The sequence below is a fragment of the Phragmites australis genome, chromosome 4 (assembly GCF_958298935.1).
Source record: "Phragmites australis chromosome 4, lpPhrAust1.1, whole genome shotgun sequence".
NCBI lineage: Eukaryota > Viridiplantae > Streptophyta > Magnoliopsida > Poales > Poaceae > Phragmites > Phragmites australis.
Genome location: NC_084924.1, coordinates 35,483,562 through 35,498,014, shown reverse-complemented (window position 1 = coordinate 35,498,014; position 14,453 = coordinate 35,483,562). Strand labels below are relative to the sequence as shown.

General features: G+C 41.1%; 1 protein-coding gene and 3 non-coding genes across 4 annotated transcripts; 1 reads left to right on the top strand and 3 right to left on the bottom strand.

The window, feature by feature from the left end:
* The first annotated feature begins 242 nt into the window (after nt 1-242).
* Nucleotides 243-8,697, top strand: LOC133916237 (uncharacterized). Its single transcript, XM_062359827.1, has 16 exons — nt 243-621; nt 1,184-1,378; nt 1,467-1,541; nt 1,638-1,802; nt 2,353-2,516; nt 3,637-3,855; nt 4,369-4,495; nt 5,417-5,605; nt 6,161-6,247; nt 6,358-6,512; nt 6,678-6,797; nt 6,898-7,123; nt 7,535-7,594; nt 7,684-7,857; nt 7,942-8,051; nt 8,174-8,697. Exons 1-16 carry the CDS (start codon nt 436-438, stop codon nt 8,337-8,339), a joined length of 2,418 nt encoding a protein of 805 aa, XP_062215811.1. The 5' UTR covers nt 243-435; the 3' UTR covers nt 8,340-8,697.
* Nucleotides 8,698-12,567: 3,870 nt separating this feature from the next.
* On the bottom strand, nt 12,568-12,655 carry LOC133917184 (small nucleolar RNA snoR109). Its single transcript, XR_009909594.1, has one exon. It is a non-coding gene; the product is annotated as a small nucleolar RNA snoR109 (small nucleolar RNA).
* Nucleotides 12,656-12,778: 123 nt separating this feature from the next.
* LOC133917194 (small nucleolar RNA snoR118) lies at nt 12,779-12,866 on the bottom strand. The gene has a single exon (XR_009909603.1). It is a non-coding gene; the product is annotated as a small nucleolar RNA snoR118 (small nucleolar RNA).
* Nucleotides 12,867-12,933: 67 nt separating this feature from the next.
* Nucleotides 12,934-13,008, bottom strand: LOC133917225 (small nucleolar RNA R66). Its single transcript, XR_009909629.1, has one exon. It is a non-coding gene; the product is annotated as a small nucleolar RNA R66 (small nucleolar RNA).
* Between the last annotated feature and the right edge of the window lie 1,445 nt (nt 13,009-14,453).

Sequence of the window (14,453 nt, the reverse complement as noted above, 5' to 3'; positions counted from 1 at the left end):
TTAATATATCTTTTTCCGTGAAAAAAAAAGATAATATTGCTTGTATTGTTGAAATACTTTGCAAACAATATCATGTGATAATCTTATATAAGTCTTTATCAACATATTTATTCTATTCATAAAATTGGTATAAGATGACATTAAGATATACAAAATTCAGACTCATTTGATTCATGACTAATTTTGCCACAAATTTATTCTATTCTCTATCTGCGGTCTATTGTTTACCATCATACTGCAACACTTGCAAGTCCACAGTCCACGTAAGTCAAAGATCACTAATCTGAAAGCAACGGCCACGCCGAGTCTCGCCGTAGACCGTCGCGCCGCCGCGCTGCCCCCCATCCTCCGCCTCCCGCCCGGGTTCTCTCCTGTGGACTGCGGCGGCGAAGCTTCCAGAAACACCGGCCTAGGGTTTCTCCGCACCTGCCACCCATGGGGCCTCCCGTCCTCCTCCGCGTCGTTCTCCTCCTCGCGGCCGCCGCGGCCTCGTCGGCGGCAGCGCGGCGGGAGGCGTTCCGCCGGGACCCCGGGCACCCGCAGTGGCACCATGGCGCCTTCCACGACGTCGAGGACAGCGTCCGCGCCGACGTCCGCCGCCTGCTCCACACCCGCGCAGAGGTACTCCCCATCACACTTCCCCTGCCTCCTCGCCTCCCCCACCAAACCTCTCCGCCGGCACACTCGTGGCGCGCGTATACCGGTGTGGTCCGCGCAGATGTATTGAGCTCGAGTGGATTCGAACTTGGCCTGAGCTCGCGGGTTGAATTCTACTATCTGTTTGTGGGATCTGCCTGTGGATTTCGTTTCCCTGCCTCGGTAAGATCGACAGTTATGCTGGTGAAGTGTGGCGTGCCAATTTGTTCGTAATTTGGATTTTATTGATGCGTACAAGTATTTTCCTCACGAGCATGCATATGACTGTTGAGGTGGGTTCACCATATGAATCATGCCTGGGATTGGGGATCACAGATTAACTTGCCCGCCCTGAGTTGTATGGTGTAATCGAGCAGTTGTTATGGTATGCTGGTGCTTTTGCGACCAGATGAAGGAAACAAAATGTAGTGACATTTAAATTATAATTGTTTCATTGCTGTTATTCCCTTTTCGGTCTGACATATATATAGTGTTGCTTTTACTTAAGGTTCCGCTGTTTATTTAACTCACTGGGAATTCTCTTCAGGTTCCATTTCAAGTGCCTCTGGAGGTCAATGTTGTTCTTATTGGTTTCGATGGACATGGAGGGTATAGATACCCTTTGAATGGGCATAAGCTTGAAGAATTCCTAAAGCTGAGCTTCCCACTTCACAGGCCCTCTTGTTTTGAGACAGGGGAGCCAATTGATATCGAGCACCATATTATGTACAATGTTATAGCGGTAATGCTTTATTTCAGATGATAATGTATTTTTTCACAACTATTTTTTCCTATTCACATCCAGTGCTATTATTAAAACACTTCATTAGGCTGGACAACCAGAGCTGATTTCTCTTGAGAAGTCACTAAAGGAGGCAATGCAACCTGCAGGAACTGCAAGAGAGGTAACCAGAAATATATTAGTTTCCTATACAGTGCTAATTAACTACTGTTTAGATCAAAACTGGCACAACACATGAGCTAACCATTTTGTCCCTCAGAGTGAATATGGTCGGGAATTCCCTCTGTTTGAGGTAGAAGCCACTACAGTAGAGCCAATATTTCAGAGGCTATACTCATTCATTTTTGACATGGAGCCTGGTAATTCTGCAAATGAGATGGATAGGCCTGTGCCTGTTGCAATATTTGTTGTTAATTTTGATAAGGTATAGGGACTCGCTTCTAACCCTATTTGTTTCCCCTCTTATTATATTGGCTGCTTCCTGTTTGTATTCTGATACCTGCATTCAAATTCTAGATTATAGAAAGCATGATTCTTCATGACAATATAGGAGTCAAGATGAAATATTTGCAATCTTCCTGTATTTTATAGGAAACAGTATACGTGAAGTTGATAACCCTACTGGAATACATTAAGACCAACTGTTCTTGGGCATTTATAAGGAAAAAACAACCAGTGGGAAAATGCATCTTTAACAAGATGTGAAACTCTCACCTTTTACAGATTCAAGTCTAAGGCTATTTCCTCCATTGAAACTTATTTGGACTCCTCAAAAGACATTATTTAGATAGTCATGTAGTGCACTTAACCTTCTATAACATTTGGGAAGTGTCCAGAGATCATTCCTGACAGACATTGATCAGAGCTCAACATCCTTACTAAACTCAGGAGAAAAACTAGTGCTCCCAAACTTCATCTTCCTATCGAATGCTTTTGAGAATTGTAACTAATATAGTACAAGTTCTCCTTTGCAGGTTAGAATGGATCCTCGGAACAAAGAAGTTGATCTTGATAGTTTAATGTATGGTACAATTGGTGGACTAACAGAACAAGAGCTTAAAAAGCAAGAAGCAGATTACATCTACCGGTACCGGTACAATGGTGGTGGAGCAACTCAAGTTTGGCTGAGTTCTGGAAGGTGATAATTGTTCTAATCTGCTGCTTTTTTGTTACAAGGAAGCTCCTCTGCTTCTCTATCAAGAAGCCACATTTTAAATCGCCACTAGAAGCAAAGAAAATAATTCCCGTGTGGCCACATGATCGGTACAGGAGTGATCCAAATAGTAGTCTCGAGAAACACAACACCACCTCCATTTTAAGCTATTGGTTACTTCACTGTAACAATTATGCACTTGCGTTTGCCAATTCATGTTTTGTGATTCACATGTCCCTTTTCTGTATCTCGATTTGTAGCTGTGAACCACCACTCAGTTACCAACTATATTTAAAAAACATAGATGTATTTGTTCTATAACTCTTAACACATTTAATTTGTACTTGCACGTCCTTTTTTTTATTTTCAGTTTTAAACTTTTGCGCAACTATAAGGAAAAAACACAAGATGATCAAATGGCCACATTAAGTCACCTCCCTTGTTACTTCATTAAATTCCTTTACCTCCTAAACCAGCCATTGTGACCAATGAACTAGGAGACTGAGTCTTGTAGATTGTTGCACATACTAAATGAGGTAGAGACACTTTAGGAAGATGTAGGTACGTCTCTTCTTGAATCCTATAACGTCAAATAAAAAAGAACACCTTTCCACTCCCAAAACATCAAATGAGAAAGAACTGGGGAGTATTTGTTATTAATTAACATCTCGTTTGCACTGTGCAACATGAGTTAGGTTCCACCAAATAAACAGTGTAAATCCTTCTCTTTTCTCTCAATTCATGGAAATTGTAGGAATTTTATTTTCTTTATATTATCATCGGTTTTCAGGTTTCAGCACCTCAGCGGTTGCCATGCGGATTGGTATTTGTAAAAGTAACTGAAGTTCAGATTTATTTTATGCTATTGCAAAATACAGAAACTTAAGAAATATGCAGAGGGAGGGAGGGAGGGGATGGGCAAATTTCAGTATACTGGACAGGGTCGAGATAAGAACAAAAATGAGAATCAGATGCTAGTTTACATGGCTCATTGAATTGTATACCGTAGATCATTTCACTTTGGAGTTGTTTTCCTTTATGACGCACTAGGATTGCTCAAGCAAGTTATGTATGCTCTAAACCCCCACTGTGTTGGTCTTTGCAGATTTGTTGTAATAGATCTTTCAGCAGGCCCTTGTACATATGGGAAAATAGAAACCGAAGAAGGCAGTGTCAGTTATAGGTCAATGCCACGGCTATCACAAATAATCTTCCCAAGAGGACTTGCTGGTCCAAGTGCTAGTTCAACACAAGATATTTTCATTGGGCAGCTAGGAGGTTTAATTTCAACTATCATTGAGCATGTGATAGCTCCTGATATAAGGTATTTTTAGAAAATAGAAGTTTCTTTTTCCGCTCAAAGTTTCTTCATAATTTGATTTATGACTGAAATGATCAAATGTCTTATCTTGATCTGGGGAAGCAATTGGCTATGTGTGGTGTTCGCTTTTCAGCGTTCTTTTGAAACCAGGAGTTGAACCGAAGTACTGAGGAATCTCCGATGTTAAAACACCTTACTACCTTGTGCCCCGTTGTCTTCAGTTCCTCAGGCATATCTGTTTGTTTGTTTACAGGCTAGCTAGGTCACTCTTTTGACTCTTGATTGTACTTTTATGTCAATAGTTTATCACCTATCCTAATAAAGTATACATTGGCATCTTGTATTTGTTTTGCGCAGTTCAACAACAAAGCTAAATTTGCAAAACAGGACAACAAGTTAACAAGTTATATATGAAGCGCAAAATTGTGCTAGCATAATCTATGAATGGGTAGTTTAAGTGTTATATATATTTTTCTGTAATTCTAATGGTACCTTTTTTTTTTCCTTGAAATCCAGATTCCAAACTGTTGACATGACAGTTAGGTTGCTTATACCTATTATTGTGCTACAGAACCACAATAGGTACAACATTCTTCAAGCAGGCCATAACTACAGCATAGATGTTCAAGCTATAGAAAGGGAGGTTAGTTGACTTTTTTTGCATGGCTGCATGAGTAAGTTTTTACGTTCTGAAGCTACATTAGTTCATAACCTTATTATTGGTTTGTACTTCTATCCATGCACTAGTGAAGACTTCAGAGTGTTTGTTTGGAACATCGTATATCCATTGTAAAATTAAACTGTGTGAAACAGACAGTCCTCATTAACAATTTAACATGCAATAACATCTCAACTCTCAGGAGTGTCTAGGAAAATTAGGGATAAATTTGGAATTTGGAAGAATTTCCACGCTAAAAATAATCAACAAATCCGTTTGCATGTATCAGACGTGCAGTTCTGCAAAGAGGAACATGGGGAAAAAACTATTAAATTAAATATATACATATACCAGTTACAAATAACTACTCCTGAGCTCAGATGCAAGCAAAGCTTTCCCAATCAGTATTAATGGCAGCATAATTTATCATCACTGCTGCCACAGAATTCATAATGCCAAAAGTATATAATCATCAATGCCACTTACAAGGAGTAAAGTACTTGTGGCAAAGGCAAGCAAGTTGTTTTCTTTTGTCTTATGGTTCTGATCAGAGAATTAAAAATTGCAAGTAGAGACTAGATAGTAACAATCTGCTGTCTTGTTAAAATTAATCAAATTATGAGCTAACCTGTTACATTTACGAAGCTGAGGATCATGCGGTCCATATCATGCGGTCCATATTAGCTGAAAAAGAATCAGTATTGTTAAATGACTTAACCTATTTTCTGTCCGACATATTCCAGATCAAAATATGTTTGTGCTAGTTTTGTAGAACTAAGGAGCACTCATGGTTTGTTGATCAGTGGCCACAGAGTATATATAAATCTGTTTTCTTTGAACTTGTGAGCTGGATTATTACATCCATTATGCATCCTCCAAATATTCTTAGGATTTCACCTATTTCAGGTAAAAAAGATGGTTCATCCTGGGCAGGAGGTAATAATAATTTCTGGATCGCATGCGCTGCACCAGCACGAAAAGTTAGCTGTTGCAGTTTCCAAAGCAACGCGTAGCCATTCTCTTCATGAAACAAAGACTGATGGTCGATTTCATGTCCGTACCAAAACATACTTGGATGGAGAAATACTCAAAGAGGTTTGTTGGATTTTGGCTTCATCCAAATGCTCATGTTTGAATTGCAGAGAATATTTGCAATAATTGGTATCTTATTGTACGCTTAAAACTTGCGCTTAAACGAAACGGCACTTGTTGCAATCTTCATGTATTTCTATTGTTGAAAGACCTTCATCCAATTTTCATATTTAGCAGATATTAATACAGTTGAATGAGAACTTGGCACATAGAGAAGTACTATACTTGAATTCACGTGACTGTTGGCAGTATCTTTCATATAGATGTTTAATCGGATAAAATCAAGCATAATTGTATGGTTCATAATCTTCAACTTCTGATTATGTATTTTTGAAATGAAAAAGGATTAAATGAAGTGTGAGAAAACAAACATGTTCTCACCAATTGTAAAAGGCAATCACCATAATGAATGCATTACTGAGCTTTCATGGAATAAAACCTGAAGCAGCTTCATGAAGATGGTACTAAATAGGAGAATCGTAAAGATGGGTCCAAAATTCTTCTTTCATCTTAAATTTCAAATGCAGCACTCCAATATCGTGCTCTCAACTTGTACAGGAAATGGAGCGCTCTGCTGATGTGCTGTCTGCTGGTTTATTAGAGGTTGCAAATCCTTCTCTCTCGAGCAGATACTTCCTGAAGCAGGTGTGAAATGCCCTGCAAGCTGTTTCATGAGTCCCTATACTAGATATTTTGAATTTTTATATGGAAGTCGTTATGGATTTTCAATTGTGATCTTTTGGTGTCGACTACAGCACTGGACAGATGAACAAGATGATGTACAAGATTCTATTAAGAACAAGCCTTTATGGGAATCTTACATGCCCAGAAATAAGAAAGAAAAGAGAGGAACTGGAAAAAAGAAACATGGAAATCTTTACAGAACTTATGGAACCAGAGTGATCCCCGTGTAAGCAACACCCGCACCTTTCTCTCCCACACAGTGCTACCATTCTACCCCTCCTTGGAAAATGTTGCACATGATCTTAATAAATTCAAAATCAATCTATCATGCCACACAATTTCAAGTCTAAACAATGATCTAGAAGTTCGTATTTTTTTAATAAACCAACAGTTTTGTATTATCATTGGCCGATGTCGATGCTGAACTTCTCATGGAAGAGGAAAGTCTTGTTTGGACAAGTAAAGATGTTGTTATTGTGCTTGAGCATAACAATGAAAAGATTCCTCTAAGGTATGTTAAAGTTTCTGTCAGACAAAAATGTTGTATGGATTCTTGCATGTACTGCATGGTTCAAGTTGCTTCTATCTTTATCATCCCTTTGATGTTGCAGCTATGTGTCAGAAATGACTAGGCAGTTTGCCCTTCCATCTCTCGCACAGCGCCACATCTTGGCTGGTTTGGCTTCAGCAGTTGGAGGTTTAAGTGCACCATATGAAAGGGCATCGCATATTCATGAAAGATCAATGGTGAACTGGCTGTTGGCTGCAGGCTGTCATCCTTTTGGACCATTCTCAAACTCCTCACAAATCAGTCAAATTCTTCAGGATGTTGCACTGGTAATGTTATCAGCAATAATTTTCCATTTTCCTGAAATCAACAATAAGAGAAGTGGGAAAGGGAGACAGGGAGGGCAGTGCTCCTATGTCGAAGTGACCCTTCAGTAGAACAGCTATTCATGCTTTCTAGGTTTGCACAATGCATAGGAACACAAACTGACAAAAATGGAATCCAAACTACGTCCCTCATTGCCTGTGTCCCAGTTTTACCAATTACTTTCAAATTTTCCCTGCTTACTGATTAGGTGCAATGTAACTTGGGTATGCAATATGAATCCAACAATTATTGGTATTATGCTTACTGCATAATCATCAGCGCCAGCATTTTTAATGCTTTGATATTTCATTTGGCTTCCTTCAGCCATTACGTGATATCCATTCTGTACTAACTCATGTTTTTAATGTGTGTAGAGAACTACAATTTATGCTCAAGTCGATGCTGCTCTTCACAAAATAAGAGACACGTCAGAGGTCCTTCCACATGCAATTTAGCTTGTCTTCATTTGCTTATTTTGTCTAAATGCACAGAAATTATAACTGTTGCCTGTGATTTACTGCAGTTCGTTCAATCTTTTGCATCAGAGTATCTTAAGACACCATTAGGAGAGCTTGTTAAAGGTAATAAAAACAAGTCCGGTACTGAGTTATGGGTAGAGAAATTCTATAAGAAGGTAACCACCCTGCCGGAGCCTTTCCCCCATGATCTTGTTGAACGGTTGGAAGAGTACCTGGATGTAAGTATATGTTTCATATATTGCGTTAGTGTACTTTCAGCATGAGGGTGTATCTGTTCTCATATTTTCATCTCTTTTTTGTAGAGACTTGAAGGACAACTTGTGGACTTGTCTTCCTTACTGTATGACCACCGTCTGGTGGATGCATATCAAAATAGTTCCGACATCTTGCAAAGCACCATATTTACACAACAGTATGTTTATATTGAGATGCTTGATTTCGACCTGGCTCATTATTTTGTGCTGACGTACTGGAATTCATTGTTTAGTTTTTGTTTCGTTTAATTGTTTCTACCTTTTGTTTTTTGGTGGACAGGTATGTAGAACGTGTTCTGTCTAGCGAGAGAGACAGGATGAAGTGCTGTAGCATTGAATATAGTCATCCAAAGCAATCATCCCAGGCTTTTGTCTATGGAGGGATTCTTCTGGCTGGATTTCTTGTGTACTCGCTGGTTATTTTCTTCTCTTCGCCAGTTCGCTAATTCACGTAGGACTAGATGAAGAAAGTTGTGGATTCTTATGGTGACGAGAATTTAGATCGTTAAACTTGCGGCTGATGGTAAGCTAGGTACGTCTGTGCTGTCAATCTGCACGAAGGCATGATGGAACACTGTTGTACATGAGGGCCTCGGCACAGTTTGTCTAGGAGGGTTATTTTTCAATACATTAGCGGTAGGCAGCCCAATACATGTAACTGACACGTATTTGTTAGTGATATAATCTAGAGGAGAGTCCACATAGGAGCTGGTGCAGGCGATGTTTTTGTCTCTCCCTTTTTCAACATGTTACTGCAAAGCTGACGAAAACCTGATTTGTTAATAAAAAACCCCAGGTTCATGACGACTAGCCACCGGAAGCGTTGTGACGGACCATGAGTGCGACGGCAAGTGGTGGCTCAATTTCGTGACAAATAAGTCTGAAATTGTTAAGAATTTTCGAAGCATGCTCAAAATTTCTGAAACATCACTTCCCTTAAGCATGGCATGTGTGATTTTTGTGAAACTTGTCTGAAATATTTTTTGAACTTGCTAGCGTCAATTTTTGTAATGTTTTGCCGAAACTATACGGAAGAGAATGAAACCAATCAAGATTTTCGGGAGCTTGCATTTGAAATTGGTGGTTTCAGTTTTGAACCCTGAAACTCGCCTTCAAATTTGAAGTTCAATTTTGCAAACTCGAAGCCTAATTTTCCTTTTCGAGACTTTGCCCTTTCAATAGCAAGGTCCTACTTAAACCAAAACAATCATCTTTCGTTTTTGTGTGAAAAATAAAACAGAAACCTGGAAGTCACAGTTCCGTTTTCCCTCCTACATCTCATTTTTTAAGGATATTTGAGATTATTGGGTGTGTTGCGTAATTGCATGAAACAATAGCAGGTACATAATCTTTAGCCAGAAGGCAAAATCAGTATGTAATGACAAGTTTACAAGAAGGTATCCGCGGCATCCGCCTGTGAAGAAAATCAAATGGAGGTATACTGACAAAGTCTAACAACACGCAGCGTCGAGATAACCGCGTACGTGATCATTTTTTAAGTCTCAACACTAGCATATAATCTGTAGTATTTGCACGTACATTTAAATACACATCCTATATATACATACTTACCTACTAAGACGTATATTATACCTACAAACTATATTCACACATATCTATTAAAAAGACTTACAAAGTCTCAAACTCCGCTAGTGACGGATATATCATCTTCCTATTGTGATCCACATACATTTGAGACAGAACGAGCTGAGCTCGGTTCGCCGCACGCGATCATCTGCTTGACGTCTCGGAACAGGCAGGCGAAAAGCTGCCGGTCGTAGTCCATGGTCGTGAACTGTACCACGTGGTTGAAGTGCGCCACGGCGTCGTCGTCGGCCAGCATGCAGTGCATGATCCCGCACCGGCGGAGCACCTCCGCGAGCTCACCAGCGACCCGACCAGCGCCACGAACCCCGTCACCAGGTTGCCCCCCTCCAGCTGCCGCGCCGCGCGGCCGCCTCCCTGCTCGAACGCCGCCAGGTTCGCGAGCAGCACCTCGGCGCCCTCGTCGATCACGTTAACGTTGGCATGTGCAGGAAGCCGTACCGAAAAGCTCACGTCGAACATGTCTCGCGGGGTCGCCTTCCGTTTGAATGTGACGCTGGTCTCCTCCATCTTGGCCGCCGGTGAGATCATCGACGTCAGACGACCTTTGCCTACTGCGGATCACAAAAAAGGATGTAGGTCCATGTATATGTTGCAAAATACAGTATGTTTTGTTTTCTATTCATAATTCACATTAGTTAATTATTACCTGTTGTACAAATGAAATGAGCCTGGAAAATGAAAGAAGGGATAACATGTGTTGGGAGTGGTTTACAGCGCAGTTCGTATTAGTCATCCGTATTCATCAATCCCCATCAAACATGTCAGACACGTACTTACGGTCGAGCTCAGCGAGAGATGTCATGGAAAGGACCGGTAAAACTGTTCCAAGCATGGACGTGATTAGGTAAGCATTTTTTTAAAGAAGAGAGTTTTATTAACTTTTATAGTTATATCAAGATAATATAACTATATAGAATACATCTGAACATATGCACGTAGCCAAAAGACAAGAAAAAAAAGCTAAGAATAAAGCTTGTGAGAGTTTCTCGTATCTATGGGTATTGTGCTCTGCCAACCAAACCGGGTGAAGCTCTCTAGCCACTCTCTTTAGGCACACGCATGCCAAAGTAATCAGTACATGTTACTTCTGTCATTACATCACAGATCACCAATGAAGCTAGTATGTAGTAGTAAAATTAATTTATAGAAGATAAAAGAATGATTTCTTATTAAAAACAATATTATTCTTGCATAACTATAGGAACCAACTGAACATGGCCATCGTCAGCAGTACATAGATTTTCAAAACTTTACTAAAACCCTAAAAACAATTCTCGAACATATTCAGTACACTTTGTGATCAGTAAACATTTGAGAATAACAAAACTATGAACCAACAGGCGAATTGATAACCGAAGAGGTGATTAATCATCTCTGGTTCGTGACAAAAACAGCAGTTCTGATCTCTTACTATTGTCTTTTATTTAGGTAGTTCTTTAATAGTAAATTCATTTTTTTTCTTTGAAATTACTGCCATCCAGAAATTCAATATGATTTTAAAAAAATCAATATGGTGAAGCTGTAGCTGTGTTTGTATTCTTCTCCTCAAGTGCAGAGCATGATCTACCAATGGAAAATGCCTATTTTGGACTACGAAGGAAAATGAGACAGTTGGGTTGGGTCCTAAACCTGTCTCCCCAAAAGATCTACTCACGTCGCAGGCCACATGTCTAACTGAATCTCTCTCCACATTGCAACCTACTAACCTACGCAACAACGGATCAGAGAGCTTAGAAAAGGCAATTTGCTACATGAGCCAATGTAGCTTGCGCACAAAATTGACCAAGCGACGACACTGAAGGGCGGTCCACCGCGGCAAATTTGACCTTCAGATCCACCGGCACAGCGCCGACAACCGCCTGGACGGCTTCCCACCGAGAAATGACGCCACCAAAATATACAGTAATATGAATCTACAAGTCCAGATAAACAGAACCCTGCCATTATTTACTGTAATAATTCTGCTGTTTATAGACGTACTATAGCACATAATCTGATGTTCCAGATCTAATGGTTCGAAAATACAAATGCATACTGTTTATCAGGTCCAGGAGAATCCGCCCCCCGGAACCGTGCCATGATGCTCACCAGCTCCAGCGCCTGTAGCTCCAGCGCCTGTAGCTCCAGCACGAGGTCGAACCGTACATAAGGCGAGCGCTTGCAGCCGTGCATGCGCAGTGGCCGGTAAATAAGTTCCTGGACATCAGTAGCGCACGGTGATGCAAGGAGTTCAAGCTCTGCACCGCTGCACCAACAATCATGTGGACTGTGTCAACATTTTCATGCTAATCCTTCTAGTTGACTCTAAATGGACCTCAAAACATGACTCCATTCGTGTAAATGGACATTTCTCTGCTAGTACTTTCTTTGGCAAAGAAATGTTCTCTTTTTTATCTGGTGAAATGAATAACATCAAGCAATTCAAATTTCGGAACACTTCCTTCTTTTCAGTTTGTAAGGAGTCCATGGCAAAGAAGTCCATTGTAACAGAACCATGACTACTTTCAGACTACAGTACTAATTTTTTTGAAAGAACGACTACAGAGCTAATGGCGCAGTTTACTTGCAAACATATACTAACTTCTGTTGGGTTGAGATCAGGATTCATGTTAAAGCATTCATCAAATTTTAGGGAATGTTACACATGTATTGCACTCTTCCTAGCACTGAGACGAATATTTTGGTAGATGAATCACTGGAAAATGTAGGCATCAATGACGCAGCCTGCGACGATGGCATCAGGCTGCCCGGATGATGAACCACCAGCCACAACTTCCTCACTAGATTTAAAACGATCAAAGGAGATAAAAGGGATCACTAAAAATCAGAAAAGGAGGAAGACAATGGCAAGACCTTATTGTTCGAGAGGACCTGCAAGAATGGCTACAGCGTGCACCATTCCCCTCCACTACTCTCTCGTATTGATTCCTAAATATCTAAGACACCAAATGAATAAAACCCCAGAACATAGTGCAGCGAAAACTGATTCGTTCTGATTCCTAAATCTCCAAGACACATGGATAAAACCAAGAATAAGTGCAGAGATAACCGATGCTAAAGTGAATAAGATATGGGAAGGTCGGTAAGCGGAGAGCCCATTGAGAAAGAGGGCAAGCCGACCAGTTTTTCTTCCTCGTTAATTTGGCTGCAGCCGAATCTGGCAAATTCAAGACGAGGGCAAAGAAATGGAGCCCTAATCTTGGTACATGCAGCCTTAACAATTTCATTGAGAAGAGTAATAATCTGGTTTTCGCATAAAGCCTACTGCGGTTTTCGTATGTCAGACAGTGCTTTCTAGGCAAGTGCATCTCCATCAAAACGCAGCGTATTTCACTGCTCGGAGCCCAGTGCATTTCATCATCCACAAGATCTTAAGTCGCAAAACATCCGTGACCGATATAGTAAATCGAAAAAAGGGAAAGAAAGCGAGGCGATCGAAAATCATGCTTTTGATTTACATCAAGGAAGAAAATTGTCAGGTCTCAAAGATTTCATGCCATCACGGGACTCAAACAGAACTGGATCGAGCACAAGAAACAAAGCAGAGAAAGAATCGAACCGAAATCCGGAAGAAACTTTGTTTGCGGTGATATCTTGGAGAATGTTATTCGCTGCGCCTCACGCTTAGCAGTAGGCAAAGCGACTCAAAATCTCCGGCAATCTCGCCCCTCTGGAAAATTCGAGCCCCGGAGAGAAAAATCTGAGGGATCGACTCATCAAGGGGCTCGACCTCGAGTCTCATCGGATTTCTCACGAAATCAAAACACCAAAAAGGGATCAATCAAAACCAAGAAAAGATGGGAGAACAAAACTGCTGGGATTTCCTTACCCATGGCGGCGCTGTGGTGGAAACCTCGTCGGCTCGTATCTCTGGCTTTATAGCGGTCGAGGTTACGGTGTCTAGGGTTTTCAGGGCATTTTTTTAGCGGGCCGTGTGTTAGTGATCTGTTTGGGCTGGTTTATGAGCAGATTCGCACTCGGCCCTTTCCTTCATGGACCAATTGATTCCTTACCCGGTTACCCCTTGGGCTAGCTTCGCGGCATGCCATTGCCTCCGAGGTAGCTTGGTCACTTTATTAATTATCTATCGCGCTAGCTAGATTTGGATGTTCAGAAGCTTCGTATCGCATCAGATGTAACCAATATATTGCGTTACATTAATGAAGGAAGCCACTGCCGGTATAGCTTTATCCTGAAGGAGATTGAAAATTGACAGTCCTGCTTCTACGAAACCACTTTTGTTCATGAAGAAAGAAATTCGAACAAAGAAGCGTATCAGCTTGCTATGACCGCTCTTTTTGTTAAATCATGGTCCTCATGTTTAGCTCTTGAGCCGTTAGACTACCCTTTTATGTTAATCAATAAAGTGACCACGTTACTAAAAAGTAGTGGATGACTGTGACTGGAAGTGTGCAAGGTGAGTGCATTTTAGAACGTTTCCGTTTATCTCATCAACGTACAAGATCTATCTAGATTTGGTGAAATGACACTAGCGTTGCCAAATTCATCTCCAAAAAAGGGCATGTCATCTCCCTCCGCTCACGAACCTCCGCTCGCCGCTCTCGGTCGACACCATGTGAGCATGTCATCTACCTCGGTCATATGGTGAGTCCCGTGACAACAGGGACGTACCAAAATCGACTTGGCCCCGTTTGAGGGATGTCGCGTAGCAGATGGCAAGCGATTGTCTCCAAGCAAATGGCGGGCCTGGATCACTCACCATCCGCCAGGTGACCAAGTTGCCACGTCGCGTCCTTCTCCTCCAGGCATATGTGCCTTTGTTCTCTTTCTTCTTTTTTCTTTTTTGAAGCCTTTGTTCTCTAAAGCATTCGACAGTTCGCTGGCGTGAAATGAAAGCTGTTTTTTCGACCGTCGGTATTGGAGCGTCGGGTTCCACTTCCATATAAATCGGAATTCCGGACTTCTGTTTCCGCGCACCAGCACTGCCTAAA

What these genes read in the sequence shown, in the direction of transcription:
- LOC133916237 (XM_062359827.1), top strand. Translation starts at nt 436, where the DNA reads ATGGGGCCTCCCGTCCTCCTCCGCGTCGTTCTCCTCCTCGCGGCCGCC. An exon ending in TTCAAGCTATAGAAAGGGAG is followed by an intron (nt 4,496 to 5,416) that starts GTTAGTTGACTT and finishes CACCTATTTCAG; the next exon opens with GTAAAAAAGATGGTTCATCC. An exon ending in AATGAAAAGATTCCTCTAAG is followed by an intron (nt 6,798 to 6,897) that starts GTATGTTAAAGT and finishes TTGATGTTGCAG; the next exon opens with CTATGTGTCAGAAATGACTA.